The 14,993-nt window shown below is 39.8% G+C and overlaps 1 protein-coding gene across 8 annotated transcripts in view; it reads left to right on the top strand.

The window, feature by feature from the left end:
* Window positions 1–14,993, top strand: part of STK39 (serine/threonine kinase 39) — a 282,065-nt gene that overhangs the window by 221,198 nt on the left and 45,874 nt on the right. For 4 of the 8 annotated variants that reach the window (XM_057744396.1, XM_057744398.1, XM_057744395.1 and 1 more), the window contains 2 exons: window positions 1,410–1,462; window positions 5,558–5,626. The exons of 1 other annotated variant lie outside the window; for it this stretch is intronic. In XM_057744396.1, coding sequence (XP_057600379.1) covers window positions 1,410–1,462; window positions 5,558–5,626 — 122 coding nt within the window. Of the gene's footprint in view, window positions 1–1,409; window positions 4,797–5,557; window positions 5,627–5,801; window positions 5,940–14,993 lie in introns of those variants that run through there. 3 more of the 8 variants (XR_009055027.1, XM_057744399.1, XR_009055028.1) reach the window with 3 other exon arrangements.

Here is a 14,993-nt window from a genome sequence, read left to right as displayed (position 1 = left end):
TGTGTTAGTTTCTGCTGTACAGAAAAGTGAATCAGTTATATACACATATCCACTCTTTTTTAGATTCTTTTCCCATTTTGGTCATTACAGAATATTGAGTAGAGTTTCCTGTGCTGTATAGTAGGCTCTTATTAGTTATCTATTTTACATATAGTGGTGTGTATATGTTAATCCCAGTATCCCAATTTATGCCTCCCTCTTGGTAACCATAAGTTTGTTTTCTACATCTGTGACTTTATTTCTGTTTTGTAAATAAGCCCATTTGTACCATTTTTTTGATTCCACATATAAACAATATCATGTGATATTTGTCTTTCTCTGTCTGACTTCACTCAGTATGAATCTCTTGGTCCATCCATGTCACTGCAAATGGCATTATTTTGTTCTTTTTTATGGCTGAGTAATAGTCCATTGTATGTATGTACCACATCTTCTTTATCCGTTCCTCCATCAATGGACGTTTAGGTTGCTTCCATGTCCTGACTATTGTAAATACTGCTGCTATGAACATTGAGGGGCATGTATCTTTGATCAGACTCTCCTGGTACTGAAAAGAAGATGTTCAGGGCTGGGTATTCAGATCATCTCTGTCCCTGTCTTGGGTACCCTTGGCAGGTGAGCAAAGAGTTGAGTGCTTCCAGAAATTACTATTTCATGTGTCCTACTGCAGTCTCCTAAGGGTTTTTTTTTTTTTAAATTAACTTTAATTGTAGCATTGGGAGTTACTCATAATATTTTAGTGTTCTTATGAGAAATTAAAACCATTCTAATTGTAACTCTCTAGCCCTTATTATAGTGTTTTGAAATTAATATGAATGGAAAACTCATATCTTCGATACTTGTTTCATATTTCCCCAGTGTCATTTAATTTTTTGATTGAACGTACATATGTGTCTCTTGTAGCTTTATGTAAGCATTTAATTTTTTTTTTAAGTTTTATATATTCAATAGGCAATTTCACAACATTCAGAGGTCCGCTTCTATTTAGATAAAAATTTTAACAACAAAATACACACCTTATTTTGGACATTTTGTTGCATGATTTAATGTATAGTGCTGTCATGAAGTTTATTGCTAAGACTATCTTCCTTGTTTGTTTCACTTTTAAAAATAATTGGATAAAATACTATTTTCCCTGGAAAAACATGAAAAATGTATTGAATATTATTTATGCTAGACTAAAAGCTTCTGAAAATTTTAATTATGGAATTAAATTTAAGTTTACTGATTTAGTGTAGATTTTTATAAAAACATTTATTTTTGGAATTTTGTGATACAAGCATGTTTGTATAAGGTAAATTCAGTCAATTAATGCTATGTCAGTAGCATCTTATAAAAATTGAAATACATTTAGTTTGGTTAAACTCTGCTCCATTAGATTTTAATGTGCTCTATGTTGTGTATTTCAGAAACTCCAGAAAGGAGCTTAATGATATACGATTTGAGTTTACTCCAGGAAGAGGTAAGTTCTAATTGAAGTTATTATTTTATTGCTAGAAAGAGCATTTCAGAAATTGATTACAAGCATGTGGTTATAATTTGCTATTCAAAAATACGTTCTCTAAAAACAAAGAGAAGGAAGGAAAAAAGGAGGGATTTGCAATAATTGCGGGGAATCCAAACCAAACCCACTACTGACCGCATGAATTCCGGTGACATGTGCTACACAGGAGATACACATTTGTAAATTAAATCTGTTAGCTCGACCATGAAAAGCAGTTCTGGTGCAGTAATGCAGGGCCTAGAGGACACTTGGATGAGTGTGAAGAGATGCGCACAGTGGTCTTAATTAGGGTTGAGCAACAGACAATGACATCAGACCAGAAGGTAGCGTACTTTGCTCCTCTATTGTCGGTTCAGATTACAGGAAGCCTATGTTGAGGAGAGTCTGGGCCTCTGACTGCTGTCGGCACCACTAGGAGGCTTGGTAGGAACAGTGCCAGTCTTGCAGCTGAATATAATTTTAGTATTTTGAGTAGTTACTAAACTAGTTTCAAGGCTAGACTGGTTGCTCTTTTAGCGCCTGGGTGCTTGGAAGTCATCGAGCCATGACCTGTTTCTTGGGGTCGCTAGCACCTGGCAGGCTCCTGGTGTGCAGGAGCATCTCCAGTCCTTTTGGTTAATTAATGGGTACAGGCTTTGGAGATCACAAGACTACTTGTTAAACAAAAATTGCTTTTTCTACTCTGTAGTTCATAACGAGAACAATCTAGAGAAGTGAAAATCAGATGCTAATGCTAAGACCGTAGTTGCTCACGTTGACCTCTGGTTTCAGACTTTTATATAGGTGAAAACAGCCTCAATATCTCATTAGTCTCATACTTTGAACGTATTAATATATGTAAGCTAATAACACTCTCTAATTATTTTATGTATTAGAACTCCATGTAAATTGCGATTTGATTAAATAGATTGTCTTTGAGAAAATTTTGAAAACCTGAAACTTTCTAGCTTGATAGCTAGTCAATCAGTTACATGTTTGACCTCGCTGCTATTAATCACCTGTAGGAAGACACAAACTCAGATGCCTACAGGAGCCAAAGTGAATGGTGGGAACGTCAGAAAACCAGAGGGTTCTATCTAAATACATTCAGGTTCAGTTTAGAAAAAACACTGCCCACCAAACAAAATATGTTCCTGGGCCGTAGGTGGTCACAGACTCACTCCCCCGATTTCTCGTCTCCTGTACGCACCAAGGCTTCATGATTTCCGGTATATCTGAATTAAACTATCATGTGAAGTCACTTTTACAAAAGAAATAAGGCCCTAGTGAGTTTGCTAACCGATCTTTCTTTCTGGGAACAGTCTTTGACAATTTAGAGTCAGTCTGTGAAATTGCACCGTTGTCGGTTGCTGTTATCAAAAAGCTATTTTGTCGTAATATAAAGATATTGACCAGCTAATACTGTGATAAAAATCTAGCAATTATATAATAAATGTTTCAAGTATAGTAAATAAAAGAAGTTTCTTATTTTAAAGTTGCTTTTTCTTTTTTGATCTGATTGTTTAAAATTGACAGTGGCATTAAAAAACAATGTTAATTTCAAAAGTAACAAAGAAATGAATTTCTGAGTTGAGGATTGCTGGGGATAAGACGGCCCTATCAGCATTACCTGACCCTTCGTGCTGACTTTGGCAGCCTTGTCTGCCATGGTGAGACTCAGAGTCTTTGCTTTTGTAGCCCAGACAGAAACCATAGTGCTGGCCTTCCCTGTGCAGCGAGCACAGCCTGCTTCGTTTCAGAAATACCATGGCCGTATCACCGTACCTCTGCGATGCCTGATGCTGTCTGCATCTGAGATGTTGTCTGTGTTCGATGTGTGCACGCACACCACGTGCACTGTCTCTGCTGTATACACACATGTATGTGGCATCGAATGTATAACGTGAATGTATCAAATATCCTGTCGTCACTTGAGGGCAAGCCCTCTGTGTTTATTATGTTGCTGTAATGGTCTATAAAGCAGAGCATACGTGATCTTTTATGACTATTTAACCTGTTTACACATTGGGAATGTTAAGCAGCTTGAAGAAAAATTACCAATTACCCTCAAGTTTTTGTTCTCAACTATTACTATGTTACTTAACATGCATGAAAAAGAACTACTTAATAGCACACACACAAACAAGGAATGTTTTCATTTTTGACCAACCAGCACGACCCGTTTGCTATTTTAATATGAGTCATGCGGTACCCAAGAGTCCTGAAAATATTCGGAGAGGCTGTACACTTCAATCACTTGGGAGTGCTGTCTGCTTCGGTGCTGCTTTAGTGCTAGCCCTCCGTGTGACTTTGTTGACTACTCCGTTCTCAACTACCTTCTTTGATTATAGCTCCTCACTCAAGTGTAAGATCTTACTGATACTTCAGAAATGGTGGTAACACTTCCAGTTGCTTTTACGGATGATCAGTCAGGAGAAGTGTAACCACTGCCTACTGTGTGCCCGGTATCTACGAGGCAGGCACTTGCATTCAATAGGCTTCTTTTCCTGGAGTCTCTAGCAGCATCCAGGAAGATGGAGATTGAGAGGCTGAATGTTCTTGACAACTTTATAAAGCTACATCATTTTCAGAGTAGAGCTTTTTGTTGTGCTACCCTAGGTTCCATACTATGAGATGGTTTTATCTCTGAGAGAATTTTATAAGGTGTTTCCTGTACTTCTCACAGTAAGGACAAGGCCCAAGATAAGCCCACCTTATATGGAATTTCGTTGTTTAGTAAAATTCCTGTGTTTTTCTTTTCCATTTCCTCCATTTATTCCATTTCACTGAATGAATAAAATGATAGAATACCACAATTTCTCTGAAAGTACAAAGGATATATATTAAGTCTCAAATTTTTATCGGAGATTTAGGAAATGGGGCCGTGTGTGAGAGGGAGAAAGAGCACAAGGGTGTCAGGTGCATTTCAGATGGTCTTTGGCCGCCTCCTCATCAGTTACCATTTACTGAGGAATTACTGAGTCAGACACTGGGCTGAGCACATTAAAGCCCACTGTGAAAGGTAACTGTACCTTCACAGCTCCGTGCTCACGTGCGTACAGGTACACACACACACGCAACATACACACTTGAGCCCACTTACGTAGTCACCACATTTGAAACACAGACTCAGCAGGGAAACCCAGTCGCTGTGGAGGGCAGCCTTCGGCATAGCAAACCGCAGTTCAGTTCAGGTGCTTGTTTGATTCCGCAGCTGTGCCCAGTTTCTTCTCATCCGGCTGTAGTGCTGGGTATTTGTGAGACCATCAGACCGCCACGGAGGCCACATCGCCTCTCTCGTGAACACACAGGGGTTCGTAATGGTTCTATCAATTTCCCTTTACAAAATCTTCTGGCAGACGTCTCGCTGTTACAATGTTCCTGTGTAACCTCTCAGTTAAGTAATTTCAGTTACAGTCACTTGCTGCAGCCTGTTCAGTCCCGTCTTTATGAGATTGCTAACGCCTGTCCCTTCCCATTGAGAAGCAACATTCTTTTATTCGGCCACATTTTCTAAGAGAATGAGTCTGTTGCTGTCGAATGATCAATGTCATGTTAAAGGATTCTCTTAATAGCATAAAATTAAATAGCCCATCTTAATAATCCAGCAAGCTCACAGGCTGTGTGTACCAAATATGAGGTTGTATCAAATACCAGCTCTTCAACCTTTGCCATAAATTCTAACTCCGCAGCTACTAATGATAGGAAAGGATGGATGGTGGCTGGAGTTAACCTTGGCAAGAAAGAAAAGCAGTGTCCTAGGGAGCAGTGATGAGCTAGTTTCTAGAGATGCATCTGAGGAATAATTCAGACAGTAGACAAAGGGTAAAAGTTTTTTGGCTCAACAAAAATGAAACAATCAGTTGGTATAACTTCTGCTGAATAAGAGCAGGATGTTAATTGGATGTGGCAGATGTATTTCACATTGCTTCTGATTTTTCCTCCTGATAAAATCAGAATTGTTGAAACACATGTGGATGATTTTTCCAAATGAAAAATATTTATTTTACATTGTACTGGATTGTTGGTTTTTTTGTATGGTTCCTGATACACCTTCATTTCACATTTGGGCAGATACGGCAGACGGCGTTTCTCAGGAGCTCTTCTCTGCTGGTTTGGTCGATGGTCATGATGTGGTTATAGGTAAGTCATTTTTTTAATGCATGTAGTATCATTTTGTTTATATATCAAATGGAAATGCACTTAGAAACAAAAGTTTTCATAAGGGAATAATTTATTCTGTGAAATTCTGAAAAATTTCTTGAAGTCTTTTATGTGAAAGAAGTATATTTGAGTCATATTTAATTTTCTGTTTCAGAAAGCTCTTAATGTAATTCTGCCCCATTTGTCTGGACATGATTTATCCAGTGCAGAACCTCACTTATTGGAGATAAGACAAAGAACCTCGAAGATCGAAAAGTCCATGACATAGCAAACCTAAGATGCTATACATTCCATGCACCAAAGTGTGGGAACTTCTGAGATCCCTTTTCTGAGTTTCTCTATTCTTTCTTTGGACACAAAGAAATAAACTTAGCTGGTGGTTCTCCTAGCCCTTCGCAAGATGTGTTCATTATAAAGTTTTAAGGTTGGATGGGACTTAACGACCATTCAGGCCAGTTCTTTCATTGTGTAGACAAGGAAGTGAATTCCTAAAGTGATTCAGTGGTGTGTCCAGGGCCGTGCAGCTGGGTTGTGGCAGAACCACCACGCTTTGAGACCGTGGCTCTTTCTGCCACTTTTAGAATCAAGGGAAAGCTACATGGAAAATAGGGGAGGTTGTTGGCACCAGGCATGCTGATAGGAGCAAGGAATGACTGCTGGCCTCCTGCCAAGGCAAAGGAGGCAGAAAAGCTGTAAGAGGCAGACAAGTGTCATCTAAGAAAAAGTGTCACCTGCTTCTGCCTGGGGTGAGGGTGAAGGGCTCCGTACTCCTCAGCAAATTCTGAGTTTATGAAGATTTGATAACGTAGCCTGTTACTGCATATCCGTAATGATGACCCTAAGTAATTATGGCGAGTTAACATTAATGTTGATTATGACATGGTATTCATTATATTGTTAATTATATATAATATAATTATAGCAACACTATAATAGTATTATGATAAAACTTTCTTTAAAACATTCAAGTCAGAACCAATCCTTGAAATGACTTGGGCGCCTTAAATGATATGTTTGAACCTAAAAAAAAAATCCCTTGCTTGAACTCCTTCCCCAGTAATACTGGAGTGTGTCCCTAAGGGGAGCTTGAGGTAGGTGTACGTACCCATCAGAACAGTTTGTTCCTAGAATCTCTGTAATATGCATCATTATAAAGTGAATTGTTTTATGTAAAAAAGAGTCATGGGAGTTTTATTGGGAGATTGGAATTCTGACTAGAGAATCAATGTCTAATATGTTAATGGTATACAGATATTCATAAATGTAAAGATACATAGATATCTTTACAATCAGAAAAAAGTAAGCTCTCATTCCTATTAATTATACATGAAGTGTACACATTGATTTCACAAGGAAGTTCTGATTCCTCTACCAAGCAGTGCATATAGACATATTTTAGAGATATAGACATATCTTAAAGGAAAGTGACATACATACATGCACATAGACATACAGGTGTATGTATGTATTTCCTCATCTATTGTCTTTCACACTTGAAAGCCTTGTGAGGTCCCATGGCCAGCTGATTTCTTACCTAAATTTTCTGGTCAAATGTGAGAGGGAGCTGAGTTAGAAGGTCTATTCAACTTTGGCATCTACTGTAAATTCCATGCCAGAATTCTTTATGTTAACAGCTTTTTGACAAAGGTAGATTCTCTCATTCGAAGAAATGAACACACACCTTTATGTCTTTAAAACCTGGAGAAATCAGGAGAAAAGTTAATGGCTAGATCAAGATACCCTGTAAGGAATATTTTCCTTAAAGAGAGCTACGGTCCATACACAAAGCAGGCAGAATTGAAAGTTAATTAACAGATAAAAAATAATCAAAAATACCCACTGATGTCTCCTATTTGGCAAAAAGTCAAGTAGCACGTAGTCTTTTGACTTGGGGTGATCTTGGCAGGTGGCAGTGAGCATGGAGCATGAAAGAGATTCATGGAAAGGTATTAGGTCACATCTTTATTTAAGCATGATTTTGCTTCAGGCCTGCAGTCAAATTTAGTGTACTTCTTTTTTTGCCCCAGGCTCAGCTGAATCTAAACTAGAGGATTTTTGGTTGTTGTGTTTTTTTTAAAGTGGAAGTTAAGGCATAATTCGTGTCCGGGTTATTGAGTGTGTTTTAAATACATAACCAGAAAGCTTCTATTTTTCGATGATGTATTTATTCTTCCCCAACTTTTTCATTTTGCCTTTTTCCCCTTCTTGGAGCCGAAGCATAGAGCGTTGGAATGGGACCGAGTGTGTGCAGTTGTTCCTTATCTAGCAGCACTGCATGTGCCTCACAGGGACAGTGCACCTAAGGGTTACAATATCTGCATATTTTATTTGATCGTCACGTCAGTTCTATAAGGTAGAGAGGATAGGCTGCTTTTAATCCGTATTTTATGGACAGAAAGGGAGGTCAAAAGAAGTTTCTGGGATATTGTAACTTGTCGTGGTCTTTGAACTTGGATGTTTTGACTCCAAGCCCAGAGCGTAATCCTGAACCTGACACTCTGTGTACAATTAATCCAACATCTTTAGCCTTGAAGAATGGATCCAGTCATTTTAAGTGCTTTCTGTTAGCTTGTGCTTGTTTTTCCTGCATCAGTACATGATTTGTATTTTAATTGTTGACAGTTTGATAAGCCGATGAAATGTGTTTCTGTCCGCTCTAATCTATCTGAGCTGTTCTCTGTCCCCTCCTGCATCACTTACTTCCCTCTTTATTAGATTTGTCCCACCAGCACATAAACATGTTTTTATGTCTCGCATCTTAAAGCCTTCTCTTTGCTCCACCTCCATTACAGCTACTCCTCTTTTCCCCTTACAACTAAAGTCCTCAGAAGGATTGCCCCTGGCTTCAGTCCTTCTCCTACTACTGTCTCTTGAACCCACTCCAGTCAGACTTGTGACCTCCTCACTCCACTCAAACTATTCAAAGCCGTATCTGGGGAAGGCACACGCCTGGCAGGTGACACGGCAAAGGCACAGGTAGATGTGGCTGGAGTAGAGGGAGCAAGATGGAGGGAGAGGAGATACATGGTCTGTGATGACTGCCTGGCCCGTTCCTAAATCCGGTGGTTACTTCTCAGTGACCTGTCAGCAGTGTTGGACTCTGTGGACACCGCCCAACTCCATCGTAAGTGTTTTCATTTGGTTTTTAAGACTCCATTCTCTCTTGGTTCTCCCACCCTATTTACGTTTCCTTCTTCATCTTTTTTGCTGGTTCCTTCTCATCTCTCCGACCTATAAATATTGACATGTCCAAGGACTCTTGCCCTGGATCTCTTGTCTTTGCTCCAGTCATTCACATCCTTGGTGATAGCATCTAGTTTCCCGGTACATTGATACTGTGCACTGTCGAACTCCCCAGTTTGTATCTCCAGCCCAGACCTATGCTTTGAATTCCAGACTCACGTTCAGGTCTCTTTTTGGCATCTTCACATGGAAGGCTGGTCACTATCCCAGATTTGATCAACATCTCCAAAACCCAGCCCCTCCCAGTCTGCCCCTCCAGTGGCCTTGCTCCCTAAGTTGATGTCAGCTCTACCTTTTCAGGTGCATAAGCCAGAAACCTAAGAGTTGTCCTTGACTTTTCTTCCTCTCATACTCAATATCCAGCCTATCTACATGTACCCAGGATCCGGCCATTATTCACCATCCCACTTCCCATCCCATTTCAAACGCTTCTCATCTCTCAGTTGAGTTATTGCCCTCATCTCTTCACTGCTCTCCCTGCTTCTGACTTTGCTTCCTTTCAGCCTATCCTCACCACAGCAGCCAGAGATACAAAAGGCCACACATTTTATGCTTCCATATATATGAAATGACCACAATATGCAAATCCATAGCGTCAGAAAGTAGATTTGTGGTTGCCAGGGTCTGAGAGACGGGGAAGAGGGGAGTGACTGCTTATGATGAGTCTGGGGCTTCTCTTTGCCGTGATGAAAATTTTCTGAAATTAGAAATGGTGATGCTTGCGCAACCTTGTGACTATACTAAAAACCACTGAATTGTGCCCTTTAAAAAAGGGTGAGTTTTATGATATGTGAATTACATCTCAATAAAAAAATGTAAGCCATATCACATTCATGCTTTAAATAAAACTCTCTAATAGCTTTCCATCCCACGTCTCAGTAGCTTACAGTCCTCTGTAGGATCTGTCCCCTGTCATTTCTCAGACCTCTTCCCTCTCTTTGACTCTCCCTCTTCCCCGTTTCACCCCAGCCACACTGGCTTTTATACTTGCTGTTCCTTGGGCCAGGATACTCCTTCCCCAGATGCACGTGCATATCTTCTTGTGCTTAAACACTCCCTTTCAAAGGGGCCTTCCCTGACCAGCCTACTTAGAATTGCAACCTACCCCCAACTCTCTACCCCAGTTCTTACTTAATTACTTTACCTAGTCTCTCCCCATCTAATAGGCTATATGTCTTTTTTTTTTTTTTTTTAGCTATATAGGATTTTCCCTTGAGCATGTTTCTTGAAGGCCAGGATTTTTATGTTTTGTTAAGTGTTATGTTCCCAGTGCCCTAAACTGTACATTTCATATAGTAGTCACTCAATAAACACTAGTTAGAGATCAACAAATACCACCTTAAAGTATACCGATATAACACTTTTTAAAGAAGGCTGTTTTGAGTATAGGATTTCACTATTTTAAGAATCTTACTTTCAAGAGTGCACAATTCAAGTAGCATTTTACAAATATGAAATACATTCAGTTGACAAAGGTTGTGCCAAAAAATAGTCCAATTCAATTTAGAACATTGGCATATAGAGGTTTGAGTGATTTCTTGTATGTGTATTTTTTCAGTTTCCATAATATATGAAACAGCTAACATTTAAATAGATTAAAAAATCCTTTTTTCCCCATCAGAATTTCCTCTTGAATCAGAGTAAATGCTTAGGGCAAGAAAAAAAAAAATCTGAATAAAGCCATAGTATATGTTATGGAGCAGTGAATGTCATGACTTTTACTACAGTGCGGCAAACATAACGTTACAAAAAAAATCTTCAGTATCCAGCTTCAGGGTAAGCTGCCTTCAGTGTGCCAATCTTCCAAAGCAGAATTTAGACTGGAGGACCTGTGTAGTGACATGGAGTGATTGCTTTCACGCAGAAGCAGAGCAGTGCAGAAATTAAATGCAGCATCTGTAGTACTGGAAATCTTAAACCCACTTCAGTTGTGCTTCAGTGCAGCACTACCTTAGGAAAGAAACAAAATATATTTAGGCCTTGTGTAAATCAGAACTACGGTGGACAAGGCCTCCTGGGTGGGTGTTGGTTTTTTTTAATATGCGTTTTTTTGTTTGTTTTTTTTTAAGTTAACTTCGCAAGATGCAAAACTTGATGCATGCGATGAGTTTGCTTTCCTTGCCTGGCTGGGATGGCTGACAAGTAGAAAGAGACCAGATCTGAGTCCCTGATCCAGTGTTTCAAAGACGGAGCCCCAGTGAGGCAGCAGAGACACTTGGTCCATTTGCCTCCTGGTTCAGAACCAGCCCATCAGAAGTGTCTCTGCAACAGAAGCAGAGGGGACAGAAAATAAAAAGCAAACTCATATGTACGAAAGACAGCAAAAGTTTTGAATTCTCTTCAGGGCTTGTGATACATGATATTTTTGAGTCTGTCTTGAATGAGTGTTAGGTTCTCAGCAATAGAAGGAACACTGACGGGTGTGTTAAGCTAGCCAGTTACCTCTCCTGCTCAGCTCCTCCTACAAAGCTGCTGACCTTCCATCTGCAAGGGCTGATCCGGGGTCCAGGGTTTGACAGTGAGTGAACGTGGGAGAGGAAGCCGCCTGGCAGCTGACTTTTCAGAAAGTGCCTACTGACTGCTGTTTGCTGGGTTTTTATACCGCTGTTTCCTGCCTGTGTAACATCCTACGTCTATTTTGTTTTCCCCCTTTAAGTGGGGCTGAGAACCAGATGTTGGAATTTCTGTGTCCTGAAAAGGGAGCTGTGTTTCTGCACTTATTTATACAACTTTCCTTTGAGGGATTCTGAGCCTCGCTGACTAGCTGGCACGGCACTGGGAGCCAACATTAGCCGTGCATATTCTCATACGCTCTCTCAGTGGACTCGTGGACATCCTGTGCACGTCGCTGACGTGCTCTTTTGCTGCCCGTGGAGAATCCTGTTCAAAACCTGTCTGCCCGGCGAGAGTCACCGTAAATGCCACCTCCCTGAAGCCCTCTCTGTTGCTCACCACCTCCCTAACGAAACCTGGAGGGCAGCTTTTCCTTGCCGTGAACACCAGAGAACTGTGTCCACCCTCAGCGACACATCTTTCATCCTGCTCTGCTCCTGGCGCCCGCCTTCTCTTTGTGTGGAAGTTGAGCACACCTTTAGGGCAAGGGCTGTTTTCTGTTTTTTTTTTTTTTTTTTTAATCTCTACCATCCTTGCCACACGTAGGCACTTAAATATGCTTATGGATAAATAAATGAATGCATTTAATTCCATTTGGGAAATTTAACACTGGAATAGTTCATGAATTGATAACCTGGGGAACACAAATATTACTGCACCCTCTCAAAACTGAAGAGTAATTCACCATGATTGATTTTTTTTTTTCCCCTCTCTCTTCTCACCTTCCTCGTCTTTCTCTCTTTCTTAAAAATTGACTTTTCACATGACTTGAGTCTTGCCGCTTGGGAAGGAAATGTGGTTGGTCTAGAAGGCCTCTGTCTTCCAGCGCTTGCTGGGGTTACAGTGTTTGTCTCAAAGTGTAGCCTGTGAGATGTCTGCATCAATGTTATCTTGGTTGCATATTAAAAATGCACATTTTTTTCTTTTTTTTTTAAGATTCATTAATTTATTCAAAAAAATATTGAATGACTGCCAACTATGTTCAATGGACTCAGAGGGATAAAGCCAGATCACAAAAGTCTATATTCCTCTGGGCAAAGAAAAGATCAGCTCTCCTTTAGAGATGAGGCCAGTGGAATGATGACAGGGACAGGTCTGCCTTAAGTGGCTATCCATTCCTCTTCTATGGTGATTGTTAAAAACTGCCATGCTATCAATTGGTTGTAGGACAATATCTCTCTTTTTTTTTTTAGAACTTTTATTGAGATAGTTAACAGTCAATAAACTGCATATGTTTAGAGTATACAATTTGGTATCCCAGTCTCCCAATTCATTCCCCCCCAACCCTCCACGCTTTCCCCACTTGGTGTCCATATGTGTGTTCTCTACATCTGTGTCTCTATTTCTGCCTTGCAAACCGGTTGATTTGTAGCATTTTTCTATAGTCCGCATATATGTGTTAATACACGATATTTGTTTTTCTCTTTCTGACCCACTTTACTCTGTATGACAGTCTCTAGGTCCATCCTAAAAATGCACATTTCTTGATTCCAGCCTACAGCTACAGAATCTGGAGTCTTGGGCATAGAGTGTGGAAATTTGCATTTTTAACAAGCATCCCAGGTGATTCTTAAACGTAGTAGAATGTTGTGGCCACTTCTTCCGTTCTGCTTGCAGTAACCTTTAGAAACTGTTTTAGCTCATTTTATCATCTGTATCTCCTTTTCAGTCTCACTAATCTCCTTTGCTTTTCCACCTTGATTCTCTTCTCCCTTTAGGAGTCTCTTCTAAAACTGCACCAGTTAACTTTTAAAACCCGTGTGTGTATAAATGGTATAGATGTGTGGAGGAGCCTCACTGGTATAAATTTTTACAATAATGAGTCATCACAGTTTTTATTAAAACTACTATTGCTGCTCAGGGTGCAGTAGATGCTCCAGGTGGCCTTCAGCTTTTATGTTTCCCCACAATGGCAAAGTGTCTTTAGGCTCCAGAGTACGCAAGCAACAGAATCTTTGCTCGTTCGTGAGCATGTGGTTGGATATGTGAAGTGCTTTGTCCCCCCAGCTGTAGCCAGGGATATTTAAGTCTGCCGTGAAAGGTCCAGGATTTGTTGAGCAGCCGCACACGTTTACAAGGCAGGTCTCGGAAAAGAGTGACCACGTTCTCTCTTATATTCAGTTCAGTGATTATGCTATGATGCTTATTGATGCTGAAACTCAATGAGGGAAAAATTTCATTAAAAAATAGTGTTTCTATTACACAACTGTACTATGATTTTTAAATGGTGACAGATAATTTATAAAAGGAAGAAAATTCCGTAAGCCCTTCCTGGGTGTAGATAGGCTTGGTGTTGGTTAAATGATGCCAGTAAATACAGTAGAGTGATTCCTGATTAAAAGTTGCCTGTGTGTTAAGTTTACTAGTCTAGGGAATTGGGGACTATACGTGGCTTGGGAGAACGATACTGATTACTTTCCTGTATATATTTACCAGAAAGAAACGTTGACCAGTTGGATACGGCACAAGGTTACCATTTTCAAAAATGTGCCACTGCCAATTTGATTATAGCTCATTGCTCCTGGTTTTCCAAATATCATTTTTTCTTTAAAAAATCTTTATTGAGGTATTTATTCCCCAAGTAGGAAAATTTATTAATTTTAATATGAAAAAATAGTATGCAGAAATTATTTTAATATATTTACAAGTGATAGGCTGGACCATCTAATATATATGAAAAATGTACCATGCATTAGATGACTGACCATCTTATTCAGTGATCGTACTCTTTGGTGAGGCGGTAGAATCATAGCTTTGCTGTTTAAATATTCAAAGAGCTGTTTGCTCTGTGGAACGCTGGGAGCCAGGCCTGAATAAATATGCAAAGAGCACACATGTACATACACACACACACACACACACACACACACACACACACAGAGCATTAATTTGGTCACAGACCTAAAACAATATATTTTTAAGGTTAAGTGCAACAGAAAGACAGACTGAGAGAAAATGTAATTTTTGTTTTAACAAAGTATCATTTTTATAATCTTTTGACCGTACTCCTGCTGCTTCCCCAAAATTCAAGGAAATTAAACATAAGTTTTCCTAGGAAACCAAATCAGAACCGTAAAGGATCCACTGTCAGCCGCAGCCACCCCCTCTGCTTACTTATCTGCAGATTCCAGAGGAAAATGATGGACTCTCCAGACAAGGGTGGGCAGACGTATTGTCTATAAAGACATCTGATGGGGTGGGGGTGGGGGATTCAAAATTACCTTTCAAAATGTAGGCAGAGGTTATTTCCAGGAAGTTCTGAAAAGCATAAAATCTGTAATTTCCCCAAAGGTGTTTTCAGTTTCTGTATCACATGATTATGAATCAGTACAGCCGTAAACCACACTGTAAGCCCTGGTTTTCTAATTCACTTGGTCACTTTTTATTTAGTTAGGAGTTGTGGATCCTCTTTAAAATCACTGATACAGGTAAGACTCCAGTTCAGATGTGTGCTTCATTTCACTTAAGTGAAACAAGAGCTTACTAGTGG

This window comes from Hippopotamus amphibius, chromosome 8, assembly GCF_030028045.1.
Source record: "Hippopotamus amphibius kiboko isolate mHipAmp2 chromosome 8, mHipAmp2.hap2, whole genome shotgun sequence".
Taxonomy (NCBI): Eukaryota; Metazoa; Chordata; class Mammalia; order Artiodactyla; family Hippopotamidae; genus Hippopotamus; species Hippopotamus amphibius.
Note: the sequence above shows the minus strand (reverse complement) of the source record. Positions and strands in the feature narration are given on the sequence as shown.